This window comes from Hemiscyllium ocellatum, chromosome 12, assembly GCF_020745735.1.
Source record: "Hemiscyllium ocellatum isolate sHemOce1 chromosome 12, sHemOce1.pat.X.cur, whole genome shotgun sequence".
In the NCBI taxonomy this organism is placed as follows: domain Eukaryota; kingdom Metazoa; phylum Chordata; class Chondrichthyes; order Orectolobiformes; family Hemiscylliidae; genus Hemiscyllium; species Hemiscyllium ocellatum.
Window position 1 is genome coordinate 56,238,720 of NC_083412.1, and position 25,988 is coordinate 56,264,707.

Consider the following 25,988-nt stretch of genomic DNA (forward strand, 5'->3'; position numbering starts at 1 on the left):
ATGCACGAAAATTTCTAGAAGCATGGCATTTCAACTGGAACTCTATCAATAAACACATTGACTTGGACACCATTTACCACCAGGAGAAAAACAACAGGAAATGACATCACCAACCCAAGGAAACATAAACACATAAATAGAAAGCCGGTCATTAACACCAGTGCTTCATTGGAGGCTCACTGATGATGTTAGGAGAAAGTGAGCACTGCAGATGCTAGAAAGCAGGGCTGAGAATGTATGCTGGAAAAGCACAGCAGGTCAGTCAGCATCTGAGCAGGAGAATTGACATTTCAGGCATAAGCCCTTTAGTAGGAATGAGGCTTGTGGGCTGGGGGCCTGAGAGATAATTGGAGGAAGGTTGTTGGGGAGGGGTGGGGGATGTTAGCTGAGAATGCAATAGGTAGATGAGGGTGAGAGAGAAGGTGATAGGTCGGAGAGGAGGGTGGAGTGCAAGATGGGAAATGTGATGGTTCAGCCAGGAGGGCGGTGCCAAGTTGGAAACTTGGGACTAGGATAATGTTGGGAGAGGGGAAATGAGGGAACTAGTGAAATCCACATTGATCTGGTGTGGTTACAGGGTCCCAGGATGGAAATATGAGGCATTCTTTGTCCAGGTGGGTGGTGAGGGTTTGGCAAAGGAAAAGGCACAGGACCTGCATGTCCTTGGCGGAGTAGAAGGGAGACTTGAAGTGTTCAGCCACAGGGCGGTAAGATTGGTTGGTACGGGTGTCCCAGAGATGTTCCCTGAATTGATCCGCAAGTATGCATCCTGTTTCCCTGATCGGACCCTACCATGAGATATATTTTTCCCTCCCACCCCTATCAGCGTCCCAGAGAGACCATTCCATCTGTGACTCCCTCGTTAGATCCACGCCCCATGCCCCGCACCCCCCCCCTCCCCCCACCAGCCCACACCTGACTCCCAGCACCTTACCCTGCCACTGTAGGAAGTGCAAAACCTGCACCCACCCCACTCCCCTCACCTCCGTCCAAGGCACCAAAGAATCCTTCCACATCTGACAGAAATTTACGTGTACCTCCACCAATGTCATCTACTGCATCTGTTCCAGTCAACATGGTTTCCTCTACATCAGGAAGACAGGATGCCTACTTGCAGCACATTTCTGGAATTTACCCATGTTGGTACCCATGCTGTAATAGGACAGGTTCTGCGCCCTCTTGGCTGGATCCAAACTGATCAGTAGTGATCCAGATACTGCTGAACAAGTACCACTTAAAAGCATTAACCAACATTCCCACTAAGCTATGCAGCTGCATGTGTGCACAGTCACTCCTCTGTTCTGTGCACAGGGATCAGTGTTAGCCTGCCTTGGAGGCCCATGCAGCCCAGTTAAGAATATTAGAGAGAATGCAGCTGTGCCCTGATCCAAGCTGCTCCAGAGATGAGATGAGTGATTGCCCTTGCCATCAGGGAAATATTTTACTGGGTGTTGCATTCAAGGGGCCCTAGCAAAACTTGAGTCAATGAGAATTATCAGAAAATCTTTCCATAGCACAAGGAAGATGGTTTCACTTGTTGGTGGTCAATCACATCAGTCCCAAGGCATCTCTGCAGGAGTTCCTTCAGTAATTACTTGAAGGTTTATGGTACTATCACTGAACTGAACCAGCTACATAAATGCTGTAGCTTGGAAGCAGCTCAAAGGCAAGCAGTTCTTCACTTCCTGGCTCCACAATCCCTGTCAAACATCTATAAAGTCAGGAATACAATGGAATAATTTTCACTTGCAACTTCAACAACATTCAAGGCTTAACACCATCCAGGACAAATTTCCACCAAATTTCACATTCACTCTCCTTACCACGAATATAAAGAGTGGCCGTTGTGTGTACAATCTGTAATATGCACTGCAGAACTTCTAAACCTGCGATTTATACCACCTAGAAGGACAGCAGCAGCAGCACGGGAACATCACTACCTACAAGTTCCCCACCAAGCAACTCTGTCTTGGTATTATATTCCTTCATTATTGCTCAGTCTAAATCCTGGAATTCCCTATCAAAAAGCACTGAGGGTACACCCACACCAAATGGACTGCAGTGATTCAGGAAGGCACCTCACCGTCACCTTCTCAAAGGCAATTAGTGAGGAGAATAAATGCTAGTTTAGCCAGTGATGCAGATCCCATGAATGAATTTTGTAAAAGATTACTATAATTTGTCACAGCCCTGAGGATTAGTTCTTGGCTCTTTTCTATTTCTCATCAATATGCTGCCCCTCGACAACCTCATCCAAAAGCACAGTGTAAGTTTCCATGTTCCCTGATGGCATCCAACCCTAATTCATCATCACCTCTCTTTCAACTTCCCACTGTTGTTATAATATCAGACTGCTTACCATATAGCTTGTACTGGAGAACCAAAACATTCTCCAATTAGATCTAGTGATGACCTAAGTCATTATTTTTAGTCTCCATGTCAAACTCTTGTTCCCTAGTTGCCCTCAGTTACTTAGGCCTCATGTTCCAAAGTTCCTTCTAACCTCCTCTACTTGGCTTTCCCTCATTTTTCTGTAAAACATGCCTTTTTGACCAAGATTTTAATCACCTTATCTAATATCTTCTTGTGTGACTCGGTGGAACACTGTCGAACAATTTATTCTGTTAAAGGCACTATACAAACATATGCTGTTATTGTTGCTGTTCTACAATGGATTTCATGTTAGGACAAAGCAAAATTGCTGCAATACCAAGTTCATCTGTTCTGTTCTCAATCTTGTAATTACCATTACCATTAATGTGGAGTTCGTAATTGTGTAATCTAAGAAGAAAGTAATTATAGTTTTAAATTAACTCCAGTGAAAGCCAACAACAGGTTTACTGAAGTCTTACAACAAAGATTTATGTAGATTCGGCCAACCTCTTTGCCGTATAAATAGATATTAGTTTTCTGTTCTACTTCAAGGAAATGTGTTAATCTCTCCCTTTGATTAGCAAGTTGCTACATGAATTAACCAGTTAACTTACTTTAGAACAATCCTGAACAGAAGAGCTGTTGTGATGATAACAAAATTTGACAACAAGACAGCCATCGCCTAAAATCATAAAAAAAGACAAGTTAGCCATTAACACTTCAACCTAATTCAATCAAATTGCAGTATTTTAAAATAAACTATTATTTCAGTGCTTGAATGAAAGCTGGTTCTTAATCCCATATATATAGTTTATAAAATGTAGAGCTTAAATAAAAATGTTTAAAAAGTTACTCGTCCAAAAGTGCTAAATGATATAAAATTTCAACTGGATATTTATCAACTGCTAGAATTATAATCACGGAATAAAATGAAAATATTTCATAGTTCCACAAGAATAGATATATCATGACAATCTTCAATGGGAGAAGATTTTCTGAAATCATCTAAATGACAAACTGGTCTCACATGAAGTCACACAGCTAAACCAAATCAGCTTCTATATTTGCAAGACAGTAAAATTAAAACCTTCAAAGACCTTCAAAATTGGGCCCAATGGTTTCTAACCAGAGTTCTTGAATAACCATTCTCAGACTTTGCGAATTATCAATTCTCAATACTGGGTATGTAGCTTACACAAAAGATTTAATATTTATTCCTCCATAATTATGAAATATTTTAATTTTATTCTGATTATAACTCTAGTATAAATATACAATTGAAATTTTATATCATTTAGCACTTTTGGATTAGTAACATTTTAAACTTTTTATTTAAGCTCTATATTTGATAATTAGTAATTTATTTAAAGTACAGTTACTTAACTAGAGCAAAAATTAAACAAAATAATCTAATTGGTCCACGCTTTCAACTGTCTGCGTTGTTTCCAGCTCTATTCATACAAAAGATAGATAAAATAAAACCACACTTAAGGGATAAGTAAAAGAAAACAACAAAACTGGCCAAATCACTTAAATAGTTTTAAGATGCATTATTTCACAGACATGGATAATTTGTTGTCTTACTGAAGATCTCAAACAGGGTCACTCTTTCAGTTCATTCCGATAAAAGCAGTAAACTTCTAACCTGGTTCTCTAGTCTCTGAGCTTCCAAGAGCTAATTAGGGAGGTTACAATCATAGAATCCCTACAGTGTGGAAACAGGCCATGTGGCCCAACCAGTCCACACTGACTCTCTGAAGAGTATCCCACCCAGACCTGATCCCCTACCCTAGTACTCTACATTTCCCCTAACTAATGCACCTACCTTACACATCCCTGAACTCTATGGGCAATTTAGCATGGCCAATTCACCTAACCTGCACATCTTTGGACTGTGGGAGGAATCCAGAGCCCCCAGAGTAAACCTACGCAGATACAGAAATAATGCGCAAATTCCACGCAGACAGTTGCCCAAGGCTGGAATCAAACTCAGGCCCCTAGTGCTATAAGGCAGCAATGCTAACCACTGAGCCACGGTGTTAGATTAGATTACTTACAGTGTGGAAAGTGGGCCTTCGGCCCAACAAGTCCGCACCCACCCGACAAAGCGCAACCCACCCATTCCCCTACATTTATCCCTTTACCTAACACTACGGGCAATTTAGCATGGCCAATTCACCTGACCGGCACATCTTTGGACTGTGGGAGGAAACCGGAGCACCCAGAGGAAACCCATGCAGACACGGGGAGAATGTGCAAACTCGACACAGTCAGTCGCCTGAGTCGGGAATTGAACCCAGGTCTCTGGCGCTGTGAGGCAGCAGTGCTAACCACTGTGCCGCCCGTTAGGCAGTTTTCTTATTGCTGTAGCATCAATAGCCAGATTCCGTTTCTCCCCCCACTGAAAACACTCCAAAACCTAATGCAAATCCTGACCATTCCTGAAAGACTGACCATATCCTCCACAAAGTCCAAGATACATTATGTCTACAGTTACCATGCAACCTGCCATTTGCTTTAGTTAATAGGTATGTTCCAGACTTGCTGGAACCAATTCTCAGGGACTGACCTCATTAACAGCCAATTTCTGTTATCTGTTTATACTTCCCCATTGTTGAAATGTCTGCAGAACTATTATCAGGAACCAATCTGCAGTTAACTTCCTGGCCTGGCCTCACGGACAAATACAATCTTGTTTGGTCTGTTTTCCTATTAATATAAGCTGTTACCCACAGTCCAAAAGTCATCTTCAGCTCACAGTCCACAGCTTCAAACCAAAACTGATTTAAAAAATAATTAAAATGAGCAAGGGCTGGAAAACTAGCATGAAGATAGTGGGGGATGAAGAATGTTAAAACTCTCTACCCACTGTTGCTGTACTTTCCATTTCTATTTTTAGTTTCAATTTGATGACAAGTTCTAATATTACATTCCATACTATAATCTGTCTTTTTTTCTTTTATTTAACATTTCTAAGCCTCATATTAGAAACATGTGTCTGACAAAATATTATAAAGCTACCACAAACACGAAAGTTTATTAAAACTCAAGTCAGGTCCATTAAAGATTGAGGCACTTCACACTATTTGCACTGATATTGGGGAAATTGTGCTGTGAAGAAAATATAACTGAGCTGGAAAGCCAGGGTGACGTACTGAGAACTGATACACAATTTAGGGCAAAAGGTAATGACTGGGGATTTGGAATGGGATACACTTAGAGAAACAAGAGAAGCTGAGTGTTTTTGCATTAATTTTCTATTTGAGATGATGTAAGATGTTAGTGTAGGGAAATTGAAAACTCAATTTTGTCCATTATGTCTACTCAGTCTCAAGCCTAGTCTGAGAAGAGTAATGTCCAATTTTCCAATTTTCATTACAGCCAACTAGTAGCTAGATTTCTGAAGAAAGGTCACTAGACGTGAAGCATTAACTCTGTTTTCTCCCAACAGATGCTGCCAGTCCTACTGAGCTTCTCTAGAAATTTCTGTTTTTGAGTAACTAGTTAAGACAAAATTTGCATCTCTGATTTCTGTTTCCAATTTTTCAAATGCCACTGCAACAGAAGACAGAACCTTTCATCCAGGGTGAGCTTTAAATTTAGGTCTAAGACATCAATGTCAAATATCTACCTAAAGGCGCAATTGTATTTACATAGCACTTTTTAAACATAGATTTTACAAAATTATAAAAAGAGTTGCTTCATAGAAAGAAGCATTTACAAAATTTGACACAATGCATGAAGTATTTTTGATGACCGGCCACTATAGCAATGCATGCACATGATAGGAAATTTCACACAGCAAAGTCTCACCGAGTGGCAAGGATAAAGCACCACATATAGCCAGAGAGTAACCGATTACCAGATACTGTGAAGAGAACTCTTCTTGGCATTTCTGGTGGGGTTGGGGTGGAAGGGGCGGTGTTGGGCAGGGTCAGGGGGTGGGGGGATGGTGTTGTGGGAGTGGGCAAGGGGCGGGGTGGACGGGGGTGCAGTGTTGGACGGGATTGGGGGCGGCCGGGGCAGTATTGGATGGGATTGTGGGATGATCAGGGGGGCGGTGTTGGCCACGATTGGGGGGCAGGCGGGGGGGGGGGGGGGGTGAATGGGGTTGGGGAGCAGGGGTGGGGGCGCATGGGAAGCAGGGAATGGTGATGGGCGGGGTTGAGGGGGGACTGGGGTGGTGTTGGACAGGATTTGAGGGATGGCAGGGGTGGGAGTGGAGTTGGACAGGTTTAGGGGCAGTGGGGCAGGTGGGGGCAGACGTGGGGTGCAGGCTGGGGCAGTGTTGGACGGGACTGGGGGGGTGGGCGGGGTGCGGTGTTAGATGGGATTGGGGGCCGGATGGGACGGTGTTGGATGGGGTTGGGGGCAGGGCGGACAGGGAGGGTGGGGGCTTGCGTGCAGTGTGCTGCGCATCTCCTGAATGAGGAGCGGACTTAACAGAAAACTTTGAGCTCCAGAGGAAAGGCATTGAATCAATTAACCAAATAATCAATTATCCGAACGAAATAGTGCCCGCCCATCTCGTTCGGATAATTGAGGTTCCTCTGTAGTTTACTTTGTTTCCAGTAAACGTGAGGAAGTTCTATGTTTAGTGGGCCATATTTTCATTCTGAATGCAAGGGGTCACATTTTTGTGCTGATGGCATTTTAAAATAAATACTTACTGGTTGGAGGTAGACTAGCACATAAAAGGTAATTAAATTATCCAAGAAGTAGAGAAACCCTGGAACAGACCATTTCATAAATCGAAGAAAACTCCGACAAGAAGAGTATCCCAAACTCTTGCACTTCTGTCCCTCTGAGGAGAAAGAATGTATCAGTATTTTTTAAAAGAATTTTATAAAGATAACTCGTTAAGATTTAAGATACAATATATTCCTAAAGGAGCTTATTGGTGCAGAAGTACGCTTTAAAACGTTTGTGCTTGTTTGTCACACACTGAGTTCTTGATCTCAACTAAATGCTGGGATAATTAAGCTCTTCCCGAAAGTAAGAGTGTATGAAATTAAAATAAAGTATTGGTTACCATTTTCCGACTGATTAATTTTAAATCAGTATTAGTGGAAAATAGAGACTTCGACCCAGATTTTACTAAGCGTCTCCATAAGGGCAAACATGCCAGAAGACATTTGAACCAGGCAATTCTAATGTTCATGGGTTCAGTGCACACTGCGTGCATGTGGAGACAGGTGATCAGTTAAATGATTCATTGGTTCCATTCCGTTCAGGTTTTGTGTCTGAAATTTGGAATGTGGAGATCAGACTATAGAAGAGCCGCATTGTTCTCAGCATATCTTTTTCTGATCACCTTTTTTCTTCATCGCATAATGAAGAAGCATCGCTCCGAAAGCTAGTGTGCTTCCAATTAAACCTGTTGGACAATAACCTGGTGTTGTGAGATTTTTAACTTTGTACACCCCAGGCCAACACCGGCATCTCCAAATCATATCTTTTTCTGAATAGCCAAGATATTGTTTTGGAGGTCTGAGGTACACCTGTGGATATGGTCTTAGGACTACTTGGGGTCCAGGGATGTTTTGAGAATTAAGAGGTATGGGGCTTTTAAGATTATTAACAGTGAAGCAGATTTTCTGCAAAAATTACGTAAATCTTTTGGAATTGTCCAACAAGTCACATCCTGTCCAGACATGTCAACCTGTCATGAAATGTCAAAATCTGCTTTTATGAGTGAAAGCACTTTTTTTCTTAGTGTAGTCTGCAAAGTAGAGTTTTAAGTAATAAAACTTGTATTTTTTTTAATCCTGCATGCATGAGTACTTACAAATACAGGGTGAATTGACATAGTAGGTGAAGGGGAAAGGTTGGTTGGTAGAAAAAGGCATGAAGTTTGTATGAGAGTTTGGGGGTCCATGGTGAATGGGCCATAGGACTGAGGGGTAGTGACCGAAGTGTGATAACTGGAGCAATATTTTACATTTATTCTTTTATTCTAATGTCTGTGCACAGTGCTAGAGCCTCAAGGCAAGCTTTCACCCAAAATGCCTTGGGAACTTGTAGCCTCCTCAACTCTTCCTGGGTCACCTGGCCTGACTTCCAAACCAGCCCACCTACCCTGGATTACAAATGCAAAGCGCGGGTGACCATTTTTAAAGATCGGGTTCACGTGACTTATCCAACCTATGTTCTGAGAACTTGATGTGCAAATCCCACTATGGCGGATGGAGATACTTTCATTTAATTAATAAGTTACATTTAATTAATTACGAGATAATCCATTGGCAATCCTGAGACCATTATTGATTGCCAATAAAAATCTATCTCATTCACTGAAGTTCTCTAGAGAAGGTAATCTTTTGCCTTTACTTCATCTGGACTACATGTGACTCCAGACCTACAGCAATGTGCAAAACTCCATCTGAAATGGCCTAGCAAGCCAATCAATTGTATAACAAGTGCTGAAAAGTCTAAAGAAATGATTTAAACCAGATGGACCACCCAGCTTCAACCTTGGCACCAGAAATGAAAAATGTAAACCTAGTCCTGCAGGCGTCTCCTCGCTAATATTTGGGGTAGTGCCAAATTTGGGAGAGCTGCTCCACAGACAAGTCAAGCAAGAGCCTAACATAGTTTTACACACAAAATCACACCTTACAGGCAAATTCCCTCACACCACCATCACCACGCCTGGATTTGTCCTCTCCCAACACCGGAACAGAATGCCTAACTAACTTAAAATGTTCCATTTTAATCAAAGGGATAGGAGTGAACATTTTAAGATAATGTAGAGTAGTAATACAATGAAAATCTTTCAAAAATCACTGGAGTCAGGGAAAGTCCCAGATGATTGGAAAGTTGTTGTTGTAACCCCTTTGTTCAAGAAAGGATCAAGTCAAAAGATTAGCCTAACCTTTGTGGTAGGTAAAATTCTAGAATCCATCATTTCTAAATTCTTGGAAGTGCAGGGTCGGATTAGAACAAGTCAGCATGGATTTAGTAAGGGAAAGTCGTGCCTGACAAATGTGATAGAATTCTTTGAAGAGGTAACAAGTAGGTTAGACCAGGGAAACTTGGTGGATGTTATCTATCTAGACTTCCAAAAGGCCTTTGATAAGGTGCCTCATGGGAGGCTGCTGAGTAAGGTGAGCGCCCGTGGTGTTCAAGGTGAGCTACTGGCACGGAATGAGGATTGGCTGTTTGACAGAAGGCAGAGAATTATGATAAAAGTTCTTTTTCAGAATGGCAGCTAGTGACAAGAGGTGTCCCGCAGGGTTCAGTGTTGGGGCCACAGCTGTTCACTTTATATATTAATGATCTGGATGAAGGGACTGAGGCATATTGGCGAAGTTTGCCTATGATATGAAGTTAGGTGGACAGACAGGTAGTTCTGAGGAGGTGGGGAGCTGCAGAAAGATTTAGACAGTTTAGGAGAGTGATCCAAGAAATGGCTGATGAAATTCAACATGAGCAAATGCGAGGTCTTGCACTTCGGAAAAACGAATATAGGGATGGACTATTTTCTATAAAGTGAGAAAATTCAGAAAGCCAAAGGAAAAAAGGGATCCAAGAGTGCTAGTCCAAGATTTTCCAGTGGCAAATGGAGTTTAATGCGGAAAAGTGTGAGGTAGTTCACTTCAGAAATAGTATCAGAAATGCAGAGTACTGGGCTAATGGTAAAATTCTTAAAGTGTAGATGAACAGAGAGATCTCGGTGTCCAGGTGCATAAATCCCTGAAAGTTATCGCCCAGATTGATAGAGTTGTTAAGAAGGCATACGGTGTGTTGGCGTTTATTGGTAGGGGGATTGAGTTTCGGAGCAACATTCTTCAGCTGTACAAGACACTGGTAAGGCCGCACCTGGAATATTGCATGCAGTTCTGGTCACCGCATTATTGGAAGGATGTGGAAGCTTTGGAGAGAAGGTTGAAAGATGACTTAATCAAGACGTATTACATAATCAGAGGGTTAGATAGGGTGGACAGTGAGAGGCTTTTTCCTTGCTTGGTGAATGTTAACACAAGGGGACATAACTTCAAATTGAAGGGTGATAGATTTAGGACAGATATCAGGGGTAGTTTCTTCACTCAGCGGTAGGGCTGTGCAACGGCCTGCTTGCAACTCACCAATGTTAAGAGCACTTAAAGGGGCATTGGACATACATATGGATAATAATGGAATGGGGTAGGTTAGATCAGCATCAGATTAATTTCACAGGTCAGCGCAACATTGAGGGCCAAAGGGCCGGTACTGTGCTGTAACGTTCTATGTTCTAAAGGTTAACTTGCAGATCGAGTCTGTGGTTAAGAAAGCAAATCTAATGTTGTCATTTATCTCAAGAGGACTGGAATATAAAAGCAGTGATGTGCTACTGAGACTTTATAAAGCTCTGGTTAGACCCCATTTAGAATACTGTGTCCAGTTTTGGGCCCCACACCTCAGCAAGGACATACTGGCACTGGAGCGTGTCCCATGGAGATTCACACAGATGATCCCTGGAATGGTAGGCCTAACGTACAATGAACAGCTGAGGATCCTGGGATTGTATTCATTAGAGTTTAGAAGGTTATGAGGAGATTCAATAGAAACTTACAAGATAATGAATGGCTTAGAAAGGGAGGAGGCTGGGAATTTGTTTCCGTCAGGTGGTGATACTAGGACCCGTAGGCACAGCCTTAGAATTAGAGGGGATCAATTTAAAACAGAAATGAGGAGACATTTCTTCAGCCAGAGAGCGGTGGGCCTGTGGAATTCATTGCCACGGAGGCCGGCACGTTAAATGTCTTCAAGGCAGAGATTAATAAATTCTTAATCTCACAAGGAATTAAAGGCTATCAGGAGAGTGTGGGTAAGTGGCATTGAAATGCCCATCAATCATGAATGGCCTTACTTCCACTCCTATGTCTTATGGTCCTAAAACCTCCAAAGAAGCAATTTTATTTATATATGAATTAAACTGTAACAAACAGCCATACTAATTCCCCTGGTTGGTTTTATATTAGAATGTTACACCTTAGGATGTTAAGAATATAACGTATAACTGCCTTCTCTTTCGGTACAAAGCCAGCCAGCTCATTACTAAACAAGATAATCGAGTCAATCTGACGCACACCGATCACTGATATTAATTTAATCTTTCATTCTCACTAGATGCCATATATAACCAACATCATTAAAACTGCTCAGAACTCTAGTAATAAGGAGTAAAAATTTGAACTCACCTTGTATCAGAACCCTTATTGCTAGAATGCTACAAAACACCAGTTTTACTGTCTCTGCACAAACATTCACTGTAGCTGGTAGATAGTCATATGCATTATCTGTGAAATATAATAAAAAGTTTTTAGTTTGTTATCCCTGACTGCCGACGATGAAAAGCTTTAAACTACAAGAATTTCACAAGAAATTGCCCTGTTCAAAAGAAATCTCCAAACAATTAACCATTAAAGCTAAACACCGGAGACAAACAATTTTTGCATATTTTGTGGTAGATTTCAAACCATGGATCTAGCTAGTTCCTACTAAAATGCTCCTCTTTACTGTATAGTAGTTTATTTTAAGCTAGTGTAAACATAGAAATATTAAGAAATAACTACAAACTGGTGGTCAATACTTTATATCATATCTGTGATTTTTTGCTGTCAAGATATGCGAATATCTAGCTCTGCTTGCATTCCCATTCCCTTCTCTGAGCAATGCATCATACCTAAATTAGACATGCACAGGCTTCCAGATATTTTAGAATTAACCTGTTCAGAGATGTTGTTTCACACCTCTGGATCAGGTGGGACTTGAATCCCAGTCTCCTGACTCAGAGGTAGGTACACCATCAGGACACCACAGGCCACCAAAGCTACAGGCTACCTTTGTTTTTATATAATCAACCTGTTCTGAGATGTTATTACACCCCGGAGCACGTGGGACTTGACCTCAGACCTCCCAGTCCTGAGGTAGAGATGCTACCATTACACCTCAAGACGGCCCCAAACACAGACTTTTATTTAATTTAACCTAATTTTCTAATTAAACTATTCAGAAATGTAATTACACGCCTCTGGAGCAGATTGGACTTGAGCCCAGGTCTCTCTGTCCAAGTGCAGGGACACTACCACTGTGCTACAAGAGGGTCCCGCCTGGATCTATTTTTTTATACTATCACTGAGCCAAAAGATGACCCTATCCCATTCTTTTTTTTATTATTAAACTATTTTTTGAATCAACCTGTTCAGAAACATTATTAAACACCTTTGGAGCAGGTGGGTCTTGAACCCAGGCTTCCAGTCTAGGTGTAGGGACACTATCTCTTTGCCATAAGAGATGACCAGCCACAGACTTGTGTTTTTTTTATTTAACCTATTTTTCTAATCAATCTGTTCAGAGATGTTATTACAAATCTCTGGATCTGGTGGAACTTAAGCCCAGGCCTTTCGTTCCAGGGATAGGGACACTATCTCTGTGCCATAAGAGGGCTCCAGGCACGGACTTCCAAGGGTTCTGCAAGTACTGCTTACAGCTGCAATAGTGGCTAATTATAACCAATGAAACGAGTGCACTTGAGTTGTGCAGTCATTGAAATTTAAAACAAAACTGTACTCCCACTTTAACAAGGTTTCTATTTATAAGTAATGCTGAGCAAGCTTTGTGATCTCAGGAAGTCTGGTGTGAACAAGATATCACGGAGGATTGGATAATAAATTCCTTGACAACAATGCTAGGAGCCAAATGAAGTAGTATTTCCTTCTCTCATGGTCTATTTGAATTCCCATCTCCATGATATCTGCCAGCCTGATCCTCCCTCACTCATCGATCACCAACTTCCAAACAGTTACAAACCCTGTGGTCAAACTCTACTCAGCTGCAACAACTATCCTGCCTTAACCACAAACTCACCAACCCCACTAGCCAGATGCCACACACCTATCACTAACATCTCAAAGCCTCTCACCAAGTTATGGTCAATATTTTGTGAATACACCATGCTGGGACAAACTGAAACTCCAGACCATTTATTATGTTGGTTGTCAAGTAAGAAATCTGTAGAAAGGTTTTTGAAAACACTTTGCTGCTGGAGTCTGGTTATTACTGCTTGGTTCCCCATATGACTTCTCTCCCCCTCAATCAGCACATGGTTCAATAAATATTGGGGCCATTCTATCAGCAAAGTGATAGCATTGCTCATGCAAACTTCCTATCTGTAACAGAAGCATTATGTAACATAATTTTAAATACAATGAAATGTATGCCCTTTTCCAATAGACTTAAAGAAATTGACTTGAAGAAAGTACAACTGCTGTTTTTGATGTAGTTATGCTAAATGTAACCAGGCCGAAAGTCACACAAATTTGAGGCTGATTGCTACTGCAACAAAAGATTTGCAATCAATGGGTTGTTCCTAAAAGTATAAGGAAAGTAATAAGCAAATTGTAATTGCTGAGGAATTTTGTTTTTGAAAGCATTTTTGTCTGAGTATATCTTGATGTACAAACCAATGTCAACACTACTACCTTTAACAGTAATTTAATGCAGCTTCATTACCTAGCTCTGCCCTTTCACACAGTTCACCATCTGGAACTTTTCACCAGGGGTTCCAGCAAACATCTGATATATTAATGCCTCAGAAGAGCCTTAGTTATATTTCACATTCAGATACACACTAAAGTGATGATTTTAGCAAAGAAGATCTAATTTTGCTGGCCATATTAAACTGCCGAGTGTGGAAGTTTTGGATATGTTAACAAAACTACATTATTTTGACAGAATTAGCAGCTGTAAAAAAAAATTAACGGCCATCAGTACAAGGGTGCAATTTAGATCTTATGCCAGTTAGTATCTGAAAACAGTTTTATTAACAGAACCCACATAATTTAACCAAACTCCATAACATAACACCAAACATTTGTGCGAATTAAATCTTCTTCAAATAGGCTCACAAACAAAAAAATGATTTCCTCAATGAAAGTTTGAGTTAATGATCAACAATGGAAGAAATCTTTATAATAATTAATGAGTGTAGACACAGATAATATCCCAAAAATACATTTTTCGCTAAGTTTTCAAAATCCTGGAATTCCCTCCAAACAGCATTGTGGGTGTACTTACACACCTAATGGATTGCCATGGTTCAAGCAGGCTACTTATCACCACTTTCTGAAGGACAATGAGGGGAGGGCAATAAATGCTGGCCCAACAAATAACACTCAGATCCCATGAGTGAATTTAGTAGGCTCTTTCAAGAGCAGTTCTGGTCACCCTGTTATAGGAAGGATGTTATTAAACTGGAGATGGTTCAGAAAAAATTTATCAGGTTGTTGCCAGGAATAGAGATTTTGAAATATGACTGGATAGGCTGGGACCTTTTTCACTTGACCATAGAGGTTGAGGGGTGACCTTATTGAGGTTTATAAAATCATGAGGGGCATAGATAAGGTGAATGACAAGTGTCTTTACCCTAGGATGGGGGAGTTCAAAACTGGGGGCATATGTTTAAGATGAGAGAAGCAAGATTTCATGAGGGCAACTTTTTGTTTTATTTTTACAGAGTGGCTTGTGTGTGGAATGAACAGCCAGAGAAAGTGGAGGATGCAGGTACACAGATAACATTTAGAAGACAGTTGGATATGTTCACAAACAGAAAAGATTTGGAGGGATATGGGCCAAGCGCAGGCAGGTGGGACTAGTTTAGTTTGGGAACATGGTCAGTGTGGACTGGTTGGACTGAAGGGTTTGCTTCCATGCTATATGACTCTACAAGAGTTTAATGTCTGAATAATGCAACATGTGTTTTTCCTTGTTATCTGCAGGAAAGGTAGTTCCAGACAGAAGAATTTAAAATCTTCCTCAGTGTAAGGAGGTTAAGAATCCTGCAGCAAGTAACTCACTGCCTGACTTTACCTGTCCACCATCTACAGGGGATAAGTCAGGGTGTGCTGGGAGGCTCCACATCTGCTTAAATGGGTAGAGTTCCAACAATACTCAAGAAGCTTGACTAGTATACATCTACAAACATCCACTCCCTCTATCATCAATGTTTGGTGTCAGCAGTGTATACTGCCTGCAAAATGCAGTCCAGACATTTCCCAGTGCCCTTAAGTGACTGGTGTAATGTTATGGAGGTTGGCTAATTACCTAGACTCTATTAATAAAACTGTTTTCAGCTACTAGCTGACTTAAGATCTGAAACTGCATCCCTGTAATGATAGTGGTTTATTTCTTTCAAAGCAGCTTGTTTTGTCAAAGCAATGTGGCATAATGAACATATGATCCAGAATCTCCATACTCAACAATTACTGATGGTGATCACCAAAATTATATCAAATATAATTTTCTCCTTTACTAAAATCCTCACTTTGGTGTCTATCTTAATGTGAAATACAATGAAGACTCTTTGAGGCATTAATACAGCCAAACCAAAGGCCAAAGGAGGACAAGGGCAGTAAAAATATGAGAAAACCACCATTTATAAGTTCCTCTCCAAGCTATTGACCATCCTGACTTGGAAATATATCACCATTCCTTCAGTGTTGTTGAATCACAATCTTGGAATTCCCTCGCTAACAGCACCATGGGTGTACTCACACCAAATGGAATGCCACTGTTCAAACAGGCAACATACCACCGCCTTCCAAAGAGCTACAAGGGAAGAGCAATAAATACTGACCCAGCCAGTGGGACTCAAATTCCATGAGTAAGCTGAGAAAAAAAAATCTATAGCTAAGAGGTCAGAACTAAAAGTCATGCTCATACACTAGAAATAATTATATTATAATAATGAAGCTATTGTAGTTTATATTTCTTACACAAATTTTAGATTTCAATATTGGCTGACAGTAAATGCATTTAGAAGTTTCATATGTAAACTAGATCAACAGGGTGCAACTGAAAGAAACTAGTGAAATGTAGCAAGGATTGTAATTGCAAGAAGTTGTTAAAGAAAGCTGGAGTGAATAAATTTCCAATTATCAATAGCAGGAAGAAAGGAAATTGAGTGTATAATATTTGTAACTTCTTTCTGATTGCTAGTCTGATTCCATCCAACAGTCCAGCAATCTTTTCTTCCCTCCACAGACCAGCCTCATCCCCACATTACATCAATTTTTCCTTTCCTATTCATTGCTATTTTCCAATATACATGTCCCTGTCCCCTCTCCTCATGTGCCAAGAGTACACTGTTCCTTCTGGTTTCTGCATTTTGAGCCTGGATTTCCAGGACCTATTTCTGTAATCATGAAGTGTATGCTTCTGTCACTGTCTTCCTCTTGACAGCGCTGGATTGAGAGATTGGCAGAGAACAAACAACGGCCCTCTCAACCTAACAGGCTGTCATACAGAAAGCAGAATAAAAATAAATAATATGCTTTTACAAACATTTCCATTATTGCCAGATCTCCTCCCCTGCACACAAGTGTTCCTATTCCATCCCTGTGAATATCAAGGACCATAACATTAAAATAATTAAAGTTATCAGACTACAAATAAAACGTGGAAGATTAAATTTCAAAATATCATGTTTAGTGATTAAGTGCAGAGCAAGAAATTGCAAAGGGCAATTGCTGGCACCTTCATTAGCAGAAAGTTTCATTAGAAGAATCCGACTGCATCCAAGTATGATGTACAGTGCACCCAACACCAATGTATATACTAACGAACGGGAACAAAGGGAAGCAAAGGATTTGGAGATCATTTCCAACTTCAGTACTTGAGCATCTGTCAAAAAAAATTACACAAAGAAAAATAATTAGAGATCTTTATAAACTACCTAAAGTAGCTGCCAAAAATACTCAATGAAAATCATAATGTTACAATTCTAATGTTTTTCAAGCAAATTTGGAAATACCACAATGTTCAGTGAGTTTTTTTGTACAATCATAGAATAACAATACAGAACAAGCCCATCAGCTCATAAAATACACTATTACCTACACTAGTCCTACTGTCCACCACCAGGCCTAAATCTTTGAATGTTATAACATTTGACAAGATCACCAAGTACTTTTTAAAGATTGTGAGGTTTCCCACCTGAACTACTCTCCCAGGCAGTGCATTCCAGACCCCCACCATCTCTGGGTTAAAACACTTTTCCTCAAATACCCTCTACATCTCCTGCCTTTCACCTTAAAGAAATGTTCCTTTGCTATTCATCCTTCAACTAGCAGCTTTCTGTTCTCCTATCCATGCTCCTTAATCTTATACACCTCTATCAGGTTTCCCTCAACATTTTTTGCTCCAAAAAACAACTTGAGTTGATCCATCCTCTTTTCATAGCTGAAATGCTCCAGGCCAGGAAACATCTTGGTGAATCTCCTTTGCAACCTCTCCAATGCAATCACATCCTTCCCAACAGTATGGTGACTAGAACGGTACATGGTACTCTTGCTGTGGCCTAAACAAGTTCTGTGTAAGCTACAACACAATTTCCCTGCTATTACATCTATGTCATGACTAATAAAGGCAACAATTTTGCCTATGCCTTAACTACCCGAGTAACCTGCCTTGTCACCTTCTAGGATCTGTGGACAAACACCCCAAGATCCCTATTTTTCTGGGTAACCTAGTATTATTAAGTACTCCCTTGTCTTGCTTCTTCTTCCAAAGTGTATCATTTCGTATTTGACAAGATTAAATTCCATCTGCCATTGATCTGCCTATCTGACCAATCCATTTACATCTTTCTGTAAGCTAACACTTTCCTCCTCACTGTTATCCACCTGGCCAAGCATTTTAACACCTGTAAACTTATCATTCCCCTTCACCCAAAATTCTCACCGATATTATTTATGAATGTCATTAACAATAAAGAACCCAGTACTAATCTGTGTGATATGCCACTGTACACCAGGTTCCAATAACCCCAAACAACGTTCTCCCATTACCTTTTGTCTCCTGTCAAAAAGCAAATTTTGGACCCATCTTGCCAAGTTGCCCTGGATCTCATGAGGTGTTATCTTCTTTACCAGTTTCCCACGTTGAACCTTGCCAAAAGCCTTAATGAAATCCATACAGACTACATGAACCGCCCTACCCTCATCCAAATGTTTACTCACCTCCTTGAAAACTGCACTAGATTTGGTAAGAATGACCTCCTTCTGACAAAGGCACACTGATTATACTTGCCACTCTAAATGGAGATTAATTTTATCTTTCACTATTTTCTCCAATAATTAAGGATTTGGGAAAAGTGGGAAGTTTTAAACTTGACCCTAACAGTTGAATAAGGATCATCATAAGGAATGTACATCTGTGAGGCGCCCGGATCAGTGACGGCACTGACTACATAGTCAATGTAGTTCTCCACCCAGTAACTCTTCAACTCTGCTGATGGGCTCACCCGCAAGTAAGAACAGTCATAAATTCCTTCACCAAACATAAATGCAATGTATTCCATGCAAGACATGCTGTTCATGTCTGTGTTACATGCTGCAGGCATGCAAGGTGTGGGTTATCATTGTACTGCTCCACCATCATTTAGTTGACCACTCAAATCATAATTTAACATCGCCAATGAAAAAAAAAGATTAATTTTCTACATGTTTGAAAAGAGTTAGTTAAAGGGAAGTTTATCCTTCCTTCTTTTGCATTCAACACTCCCATACTGCTGGGCTCACTGTAACTTTGCAGCCAAGCCAATAAATGCTGGGTATTTGTACAGTGGCTCAGTTAGTATTTGAAACAGCAGCTCAATCTTTATGTCAAAACTCTTCTAGAGTTTTTCTATGATCTTGCTTCACATTCAATTCAGATTATGTAATATATTTAGTATCAATATTTTGCAAATTGCAGAGGCCCTAAATCAAACCTTTTTGAATGGGCCCCCACAAGGCAAATACTGATAATGAGTGGGATATTCTAATCTCCTACACAAGCCGTCTTACAATCTTTGAACATAATTACTAAACATATGAATTGATTCATCCTTTTTTTTAAATTCATTCATAGATTGTGATTTTTGTTGGTTAAGCTGGCATTTATTGTCCAACCCTAACTGCTTAGGATGATGAGCTGCCTTCTTGAACTACTTCAGTACTTCACATGCAAGAACACTTGCAATGCTTGCAAGACACCTTGCAGGTGGTGATGTTCCTATACATCTGCAGCCTCGTTTTTACATATCTGGTAGAAATGACAAATACAAGCTACTTTACTCTACTCTATCTTGCCCTTCTAGAAAGTAGGGTCCGCAGGTTTGGGAAGTGCTATTGAGGGAGTGTTGTTGAGCTATTGCTGTACATTTTTTAGATGGTACAGACTTTTAGCACTGTGTGTTGGCGATGAAGGAAGTTAATGTTGAAGGCAGTGAATGATGTGGCAACTAAGCATCCGCTTTGTTCTCGAGGATGTCAAGCTTCTTGAATATCCAGTTGCTTCAGCCATTTATTGATCACTTGGAGTTAAGCAAATAGGTTGAAGACTGGCATCTGTGATGCTGGGGACCTCGAACTGAGACAAAGATGGTCATCTACTTGGTATTACTGGTTGAAGACTGATGCAAACATTTCAGCCTGGTCTATTACATTGACATACTGAGTTTCCCCATTGTTGAGAATGAGGGTATTTTTACATCCTCCAGTGAGTTGATTTACTATTCACCACCATTCACAATTGAATGTAGCATAACTTTGGAGCTTAGATTTGATCTGTTGGGATTCCCTTAGTACCTATCTAATGCATGGTGCTTCCTCTGTTGGGCTTAAAATAGTCGTGTGTTGCAGCTTCACCAGGTTGATGCTTCATTTTTAGATGTGCTGCTCCTTCATGCCTTCCTGCATTCTTCAGTGAAAGAAGGTTGATCTTCCAGTTTCATGATAATGGTAATGGGGGGATATGTGGTGCGATTAGGTTACAGACTACGGTACTAATTCTGCTGCAACTGATGGCTCACAGTGCCTCATGGATGTCCAGCTTCAATTTGCTAATTCTGTTCACATTTTGTCCCATTTAGTATGGATAAGCCACAAAACATGATAGAAGGTATCCTAAATGTCAAAATGGGATTGTCTCCACAAAATCCTTGTTGGTCTCTCTTATAAATATGGTCATGGGCAGATGTATCTGCACAGGGAGAACAGGTGAGGACAGAGTTGTGGGAATATATACACCAACTAAGGGTTAGGGTTAGGCAGCACTCACCACGTGTCGAAATTCATTCAGAGATGGGCAACAATTACCAAACTAGCCAGCAATGCTCACATCACACAAATAAATGAAAAAAAAATCTGATTACAAATGTTATCTGCACTCTTCTGATTCTTTAAAATATCTGATATTAATCACTCGATCACTGCATTAGATCCTATCTGAAATTCCCTTTCTACAACTCTCCACCTCAATTTCTCCGTCTAAGGCACTCCTTAAAACCTAACTGGTCAAGTGAATCAATACCTCTTTTTATGGATCAGCATCATGTTGTGTTGTAATGCTCCTTTAATACATTTGATTACCATATACATTAATATATGTTGTTTTGAGATAGAATTTTGGTACTCAGGCAGTGGTGGGAATCTGGAATTCAGTGAAATGATGGTAGGGACAGAAACCCTCAGTCCAAAGATGTGCGGGTCAGGTGAATTGGCCATGCTAAATTGCCTGTAGTGTTAGGTAAGGGGCAAACGTAAGGGTATGGGTGGGTTTCGCTTTGGCGGGTTGGTGTGGACTTGTTGGGCCGAAGGGCCTGTTTCCACACTGTAAGTAATCTAATCTAATCTAATTTAAAAATTAGACATGAAAGCTGAAGCTAGGATCAAGTGGATAACTCTTTAGCCTTAGGTAATGAGCCGAAAGGCTTATTTTAGTGTTAAAAAAATTAACGTTTCACATGGCTGATTAAACCACGTAAAGACTAATCTATTTCTCGAGGAGGTTGGTGGCACAGTATCAAGGTTAGAATGACCGTGTTATATAACATATGTAATGGACTGGCGACAACTGACAGAAGCAAGTATCTGGTGCCCGACAGCAATAATAAACTAAGAGGCAGCAATCCACGAGAACTACAAAGACGACCTGTTTCCAAGACAATGCACCAACAGCCTTCACTCTCAGGGACAATCCTAAACAGAACAGCTGCCACAACAAACTCCCACAACATGAGGTCTTCCAGACCCACCTGTAAAAGCTATTACCACCCCAGCGGGTCATGCCAGGTTGACCAAGCGCGGCCCACGCTATGGGTTTACCATGTTAAACCTGTCACGTTAACACACCTAAACCAGGTGAGAGACACAAACACAACAACCCACAGCATTTAACTAGCACCTGGACAGGGAAGCTGCCATCACCGAGTCTGCCGCACAGGCTGCTGTTTGCCAGCCTGACTCCTCTGGACTGAAGCCGATACAGAGACAAGCCCAGTTACCGGCCTGTCCTGGCCTGGTCTGCCCATCGCCTGTACCTGAGGGTTTGATGGAGGGCTCCAAGGGTCTGCGGCCACCGCGAGCGATGTCTCACGACGCTCCAGCCGGCCCGGGCACTGCGCCTGCGCCTGCGACGCATGCCCTCAGTGACATCATCACGCAGGGCCCGCGTTGACCCTCGAGACTTGCGTCGGCCGCGCATGTGCGGGCGCAGTTGCGGAACTTGAGCTGGGAGTGGAGGGAGAGTCAGTGAGTGAGCTCCTGGAGCAGAGCTACTGACGCTCACTGACTGCTGCATGCTCAAACCGAGAGGGGAGGCGACATGCAGAACGTCATTAACACCGTCAAAGGGACTGCACTCGGTGTGGCAGAGTTCCTGACGCCCGTACTTAAGGTGAGTGTTGTTTGTTCAGGCCTGTCACGACCATATTGCGAGTGACAGGATTGACTCTTCATCCAGCACTGAGGGCTGTGGAGGGGCTGGGGAGTGGGAGAATAGTGAGGGCTGGGGAGTGGGAGAATAGTGAGGGCTGGGGAGTGGGAGAATTAAGGCTGGAGGGGAAATAATGAGGGCTGGGGGGTTCTGGGGACTCGAAGCATTGAGGGGTGCTGGGGGCTCAGAATTGTAACTCAATGCACTAATTGACTAGCCAGCTCATGACTTTGCAGGCTTTGTCTGGTTGGCCAGGTGCTTACTGAATGACAGAAGATATGAACAGTTCATGTCACCACTTAATATTTAGACTCCACTCACCCTTGTGATTGCAGACTCTGGTTGTCCTGGCTTGAGTTAACCAACAATTCAAGTCTCTTTGATTCTTAGCAAACATCATTGTCATTCTGCTGTAACCCACTTGTAAATTTATGTGGCTTTAAAATCAAAAATACAGTGTAAACAAGCAAAGCATGCTGCAAAGGCTGATTGTTAAGTTGAATACTTGGGGAGTGAAGTTGTACAAGTGTTTGGTTAATCAATCAAGGTAGTTTTATAACTGTGAATTGAAGGGGAAATCTCAGTGCATCGAGCTTTTGCTACATTGAGGTGGTTCTGAGTAGATGGCCCAGGATTTCAGCAGCAAGTTCTTGATCCTGATATCTATGTTCAATATCAATCACTATTATAATAACAATAAGGATACTGTTTTTGTTTTCACTTATGGGTTATAACTGATATTATTTAAGTTGTATGTGGCTGTTATGAAGGAAATTGTCAGGCATAGAATAATGCAGCTCAGAAGGTGAACATTCATCCCATTTGTGTGTATTTACACTTTAAAAAAAAACAATTAGTGAAAATCCTGTGTTTTGCCCTGAAGTCTTTCAGTTTCTCCTTTTTTAGTACATTATCAATTTTCTTTTGTGATTTTTAGAAATTGTAAATGTTTTGAAGAGTTTTCTTCTGCCAGAACTTGCGGTGTAAAATTTTGTTCTGTTTTGTAAAGTGATTTCCTATTCATTTGAGATGTGGGCATAACAGGCTGCTTAGCAAGGCTGATGGTGAGTTACCTTCTTGGATCTCTTCATAATTTTCAGAATAGAGACACCCACATGTTGTTTGAGTTCCATCATTTTAATCCATCAACAATCAAGTAAGAGCGATATAGTTCCAAGTTAGGATAGTGTGTGACTCGGAGAGGAACTTGAAGGTGATGGTATCCCATACTTCTGTCCCTGTCTCTCCAGAAAATCAGAATAGTCTTAGTGAGTTACTGTTGCGAATTTTGTGGATGCGATCAAATGAAATAAGAGCAGAAGTTGATAATTCAGACCCTCAATCCTGCTATGCCATTGTTTAATGTCCTGGATGATCTGTTTGTGTTTCAAATTCCACATCCCCATTTATTGCAATAATCTATGATTCCCTTACCTAACAAGAATCTATCTACGTTGCATTCCTGACGAAGGGCTTATGCCTGAAACATTGATTGTCCTGCTCCATGGATGCTGCCTGACCTGCTGTTCTTTTCCAGCACCACTCTCTCAATTCTGATCTCCAGCATCTGCTTTCCTCATTTCCGCCAAGAATTTATCTACCTCTGCCTTAGAAATATTCCATGTTCCCACTTCTGCTACTTTTCAAAGTGACATAAACCCCTCTGACAGGAAAAAAAAGTCTGCTCACTTCTGTCCTAAAATGTGATCTCTAATTTCTAAGAGGTATCCCCAAGTTCTGGACCTAACCATAAAAGGAAACATTTTTTCCACATTCCCTTTGTCAAGATAATCTAGCATCTTGTACAATTCAGTCAAGTCACTTCCCACTCTTGTAAATTCCAGTGGAAGCAAGTTCACTTTTCAAACTTCAATACAGGTATCAATGTAGTAAGTTTCCTTTCAAATTCTTCCAGCACTTTCAATTCATTTCTTAAGGAGACCAAGATGCACCATATTTGAAATGTGGTCTTATCAATACCCTGTATAACTGAACATAATAGTGTGATACCTTTTTGCTGCCAGTGTTGATGATGTAGGAAGTGAATGTTGAAGGTGCTGATCAAATGAGCTGCTTTATCTTGGCTGATTGGCACCCCATCCACTATCTTCAACATTTGAAGTGTAAAGTGAAGTCATTCCTCAAACATTATCACTATCTGCGCATTATTATAAATTCTAACTTCTGCAAACATATCATGAAGATATGGCCTCAAATTATTTCACTTTAAAACAGTTTAAATGTTTGAAATGAACTGCTTCTGGAAAGGGGAGCAGAGGGACATGAGAAAGCACACAGGTCATGTCTGGAAGATAGATGTGATCTTCAAAGTAAGATTGGACTTTGTGTGTATAAATTATATGTTATCAGAATTCAGGAAAAATAAGGGTGGACCAAAAAGGCCATTAAGCCTGCTCCAGCTTGCAATAGAATAATGGCTGATCTTCAACTTCGACTCCACTTTCCTGCCAACCTCACTTTTTCCTGATTTGGAGATGCTGGTGTTGGACTGGGGTGTACAAAGTTAAAAATCACACAACACCAGGTTATAATCCAACAGGGTTTAATTGGAAGCACACTAGCTTTCGGAGCGACGCTCCTTCATCAGGCTTCCATGAAATGCCAACAATCTTAACACAATCAGCATATTCTCTATTCCTTTTGCTCATGTTGCTGATTTAGCTTACCCTGAAAAGATCTGTTATTTTTCGCAGTTACTCTTTGTAGTACTGATTTACACTGTCTAACGTCACTCCGTGTAAAAATGAGGGTCATAATGTACTGAAACACCAACTGCAATTGTCATTGCCATGCTTTGCTTGTCATGGGCTTGCCACTCCTCTGTGACATGTATTGAGTATAAGAGTTGGGAGATCATGTTGCAGCTGTACAAGATAATTGTTAGGCCTTTTGGCATACTATTTTCAATTCTGGTCTCCCTACTATAGGAAACATTTTGTCAAACATGAAAAGGTTCAGAGAAGATTTTCCAGGGCTGGAGGGTTTGAACTATAAGGCGAGGCTGAGTAGGCTGAGGCTATTCTCTCTGGAGCATCAGAGGCCGAGGGGTGACATTAGAGAGGTTTATAAAACCATAAGGTTTAGGGTGAGAGAGAAAAGATTTCAACGGGACCTAAGGGAGCAATTTTGACATAATGAGGGTGGTGCATGTAAGAAATGAGCTGGCAGAGGAAATGGTGGAGGTTGGTACAATGACAGCATTTAAAGACATTTGGATAGATACATGAATAGGAAAGATTTGGAAGCTTATGGGCAGCCAGGTACAGGCAGGTGGGGCTAGTTTAGTTTGGGATTATGTTTGGCATGGACTGATTGGACCAAAGGGTCTGTTTCTATGCTGTATGACTCTAAAAGGCATCTGGATGTGCACATGAAGGGTTTGGAGGGATATGGGCCAAATGCTGGCAAATGGGCCTGGATTAATTTAGGATACCTGGTTGGCATGGACTGGTTGGACTGAAGGGTCTCTTTCCATGCAGTACAATTCTGACTGACTGTATGACTTCTTTTCTTTTTACTTGTTACTGGTTTTACTCTGATCATATTGTTTTCATATCAGATAGTCTGTTTCACCTGCCTTCTAATTAATAGTTTAATTGCATTGAAGTTTATTTTTAAATGTCACATTGGTGCCCCATCTTAGGTGAAAACTAAAGTGTATTTGAATCATTTGAGGAATATTTGCTCCAATGTGCACTATTACATCCAGCATATCTGTTCTATCAAATAATAAAACAAGATTGGTGTCCTTTACTGAACACTCACTTGGCATTCATATCAATTCAGTTTTAAACGTAATCACTAAATTGTCTCCAGTATTCAAAAAAAATACACTCACTCATGTGTCCCCTTTT

General features: G+C 40.9%; 2 protein-coding genes across 4 annotated transcripts in view; one reads left to right on the top strand and one right to left on the bottom strand.

Annotated features, from left to right (window-relative positions):
- Window positions 1–21,807, bottom strand: part of slc35a5 (solute carrier family 35 member A5) — a 29,772-nt gene extending 7,965 nt beyond the window's left edge. The window contains exons 1-5 of one of the 3 annotated variants that reach the window (XM_060833566.1): window positions 21,719–21,807; window positions 16,891–17,037; window positions 11,556–11,654; window positions 7,044–7,177; window positions 2,988–3,055 (exon numbers count right to left, since the gene is read on the bottom strand). In XM_060833566.1, coding sequence (XP_060689549.1) covers window positions 2,988–3,055; window positions 7,044–7,177; window positions 11,556–11,654; window positions 16,891–17,014 — 425 coding nt within the window. In that variant the 5' untranslated portion in view covers window positions 17,015–17,037; window positions 21,719–21,807. Of the gene's footprint in view, window positions 1–2,987; window positions 3,056–7,043; window positions 7,178–11,555; window positions 11,655–16,890; window positions 17,038–21,582; window positions 21,698–21,718 lie in introns of those variants that run through there. The other 2 variants (XM_060833565.1, XM_060833567.1) reach the window with 2 other exon arrangements.
- A 74-nt stretch (window positions 21,808–21,881) lies between these two features.
- The window catches only part of atg3 (autophagy related 3), a 36,961-nt gene continuing 32,854 nt past the window's right edge, over window positions 21,882–25,988 (top strand). Inside the window, exon 1 of the mRNA XM_060833568.1 lies at window positions 21,882–22,074. Coding sequence (XP_060689551.1) covers window positions 22,003–22,074 — 72 coding nt within the window. The 5' untranslated portion in view covers window positions 21,882–22,002. The remainder of the gene's footprint in view (window positions 22,075–25,988) is intronic.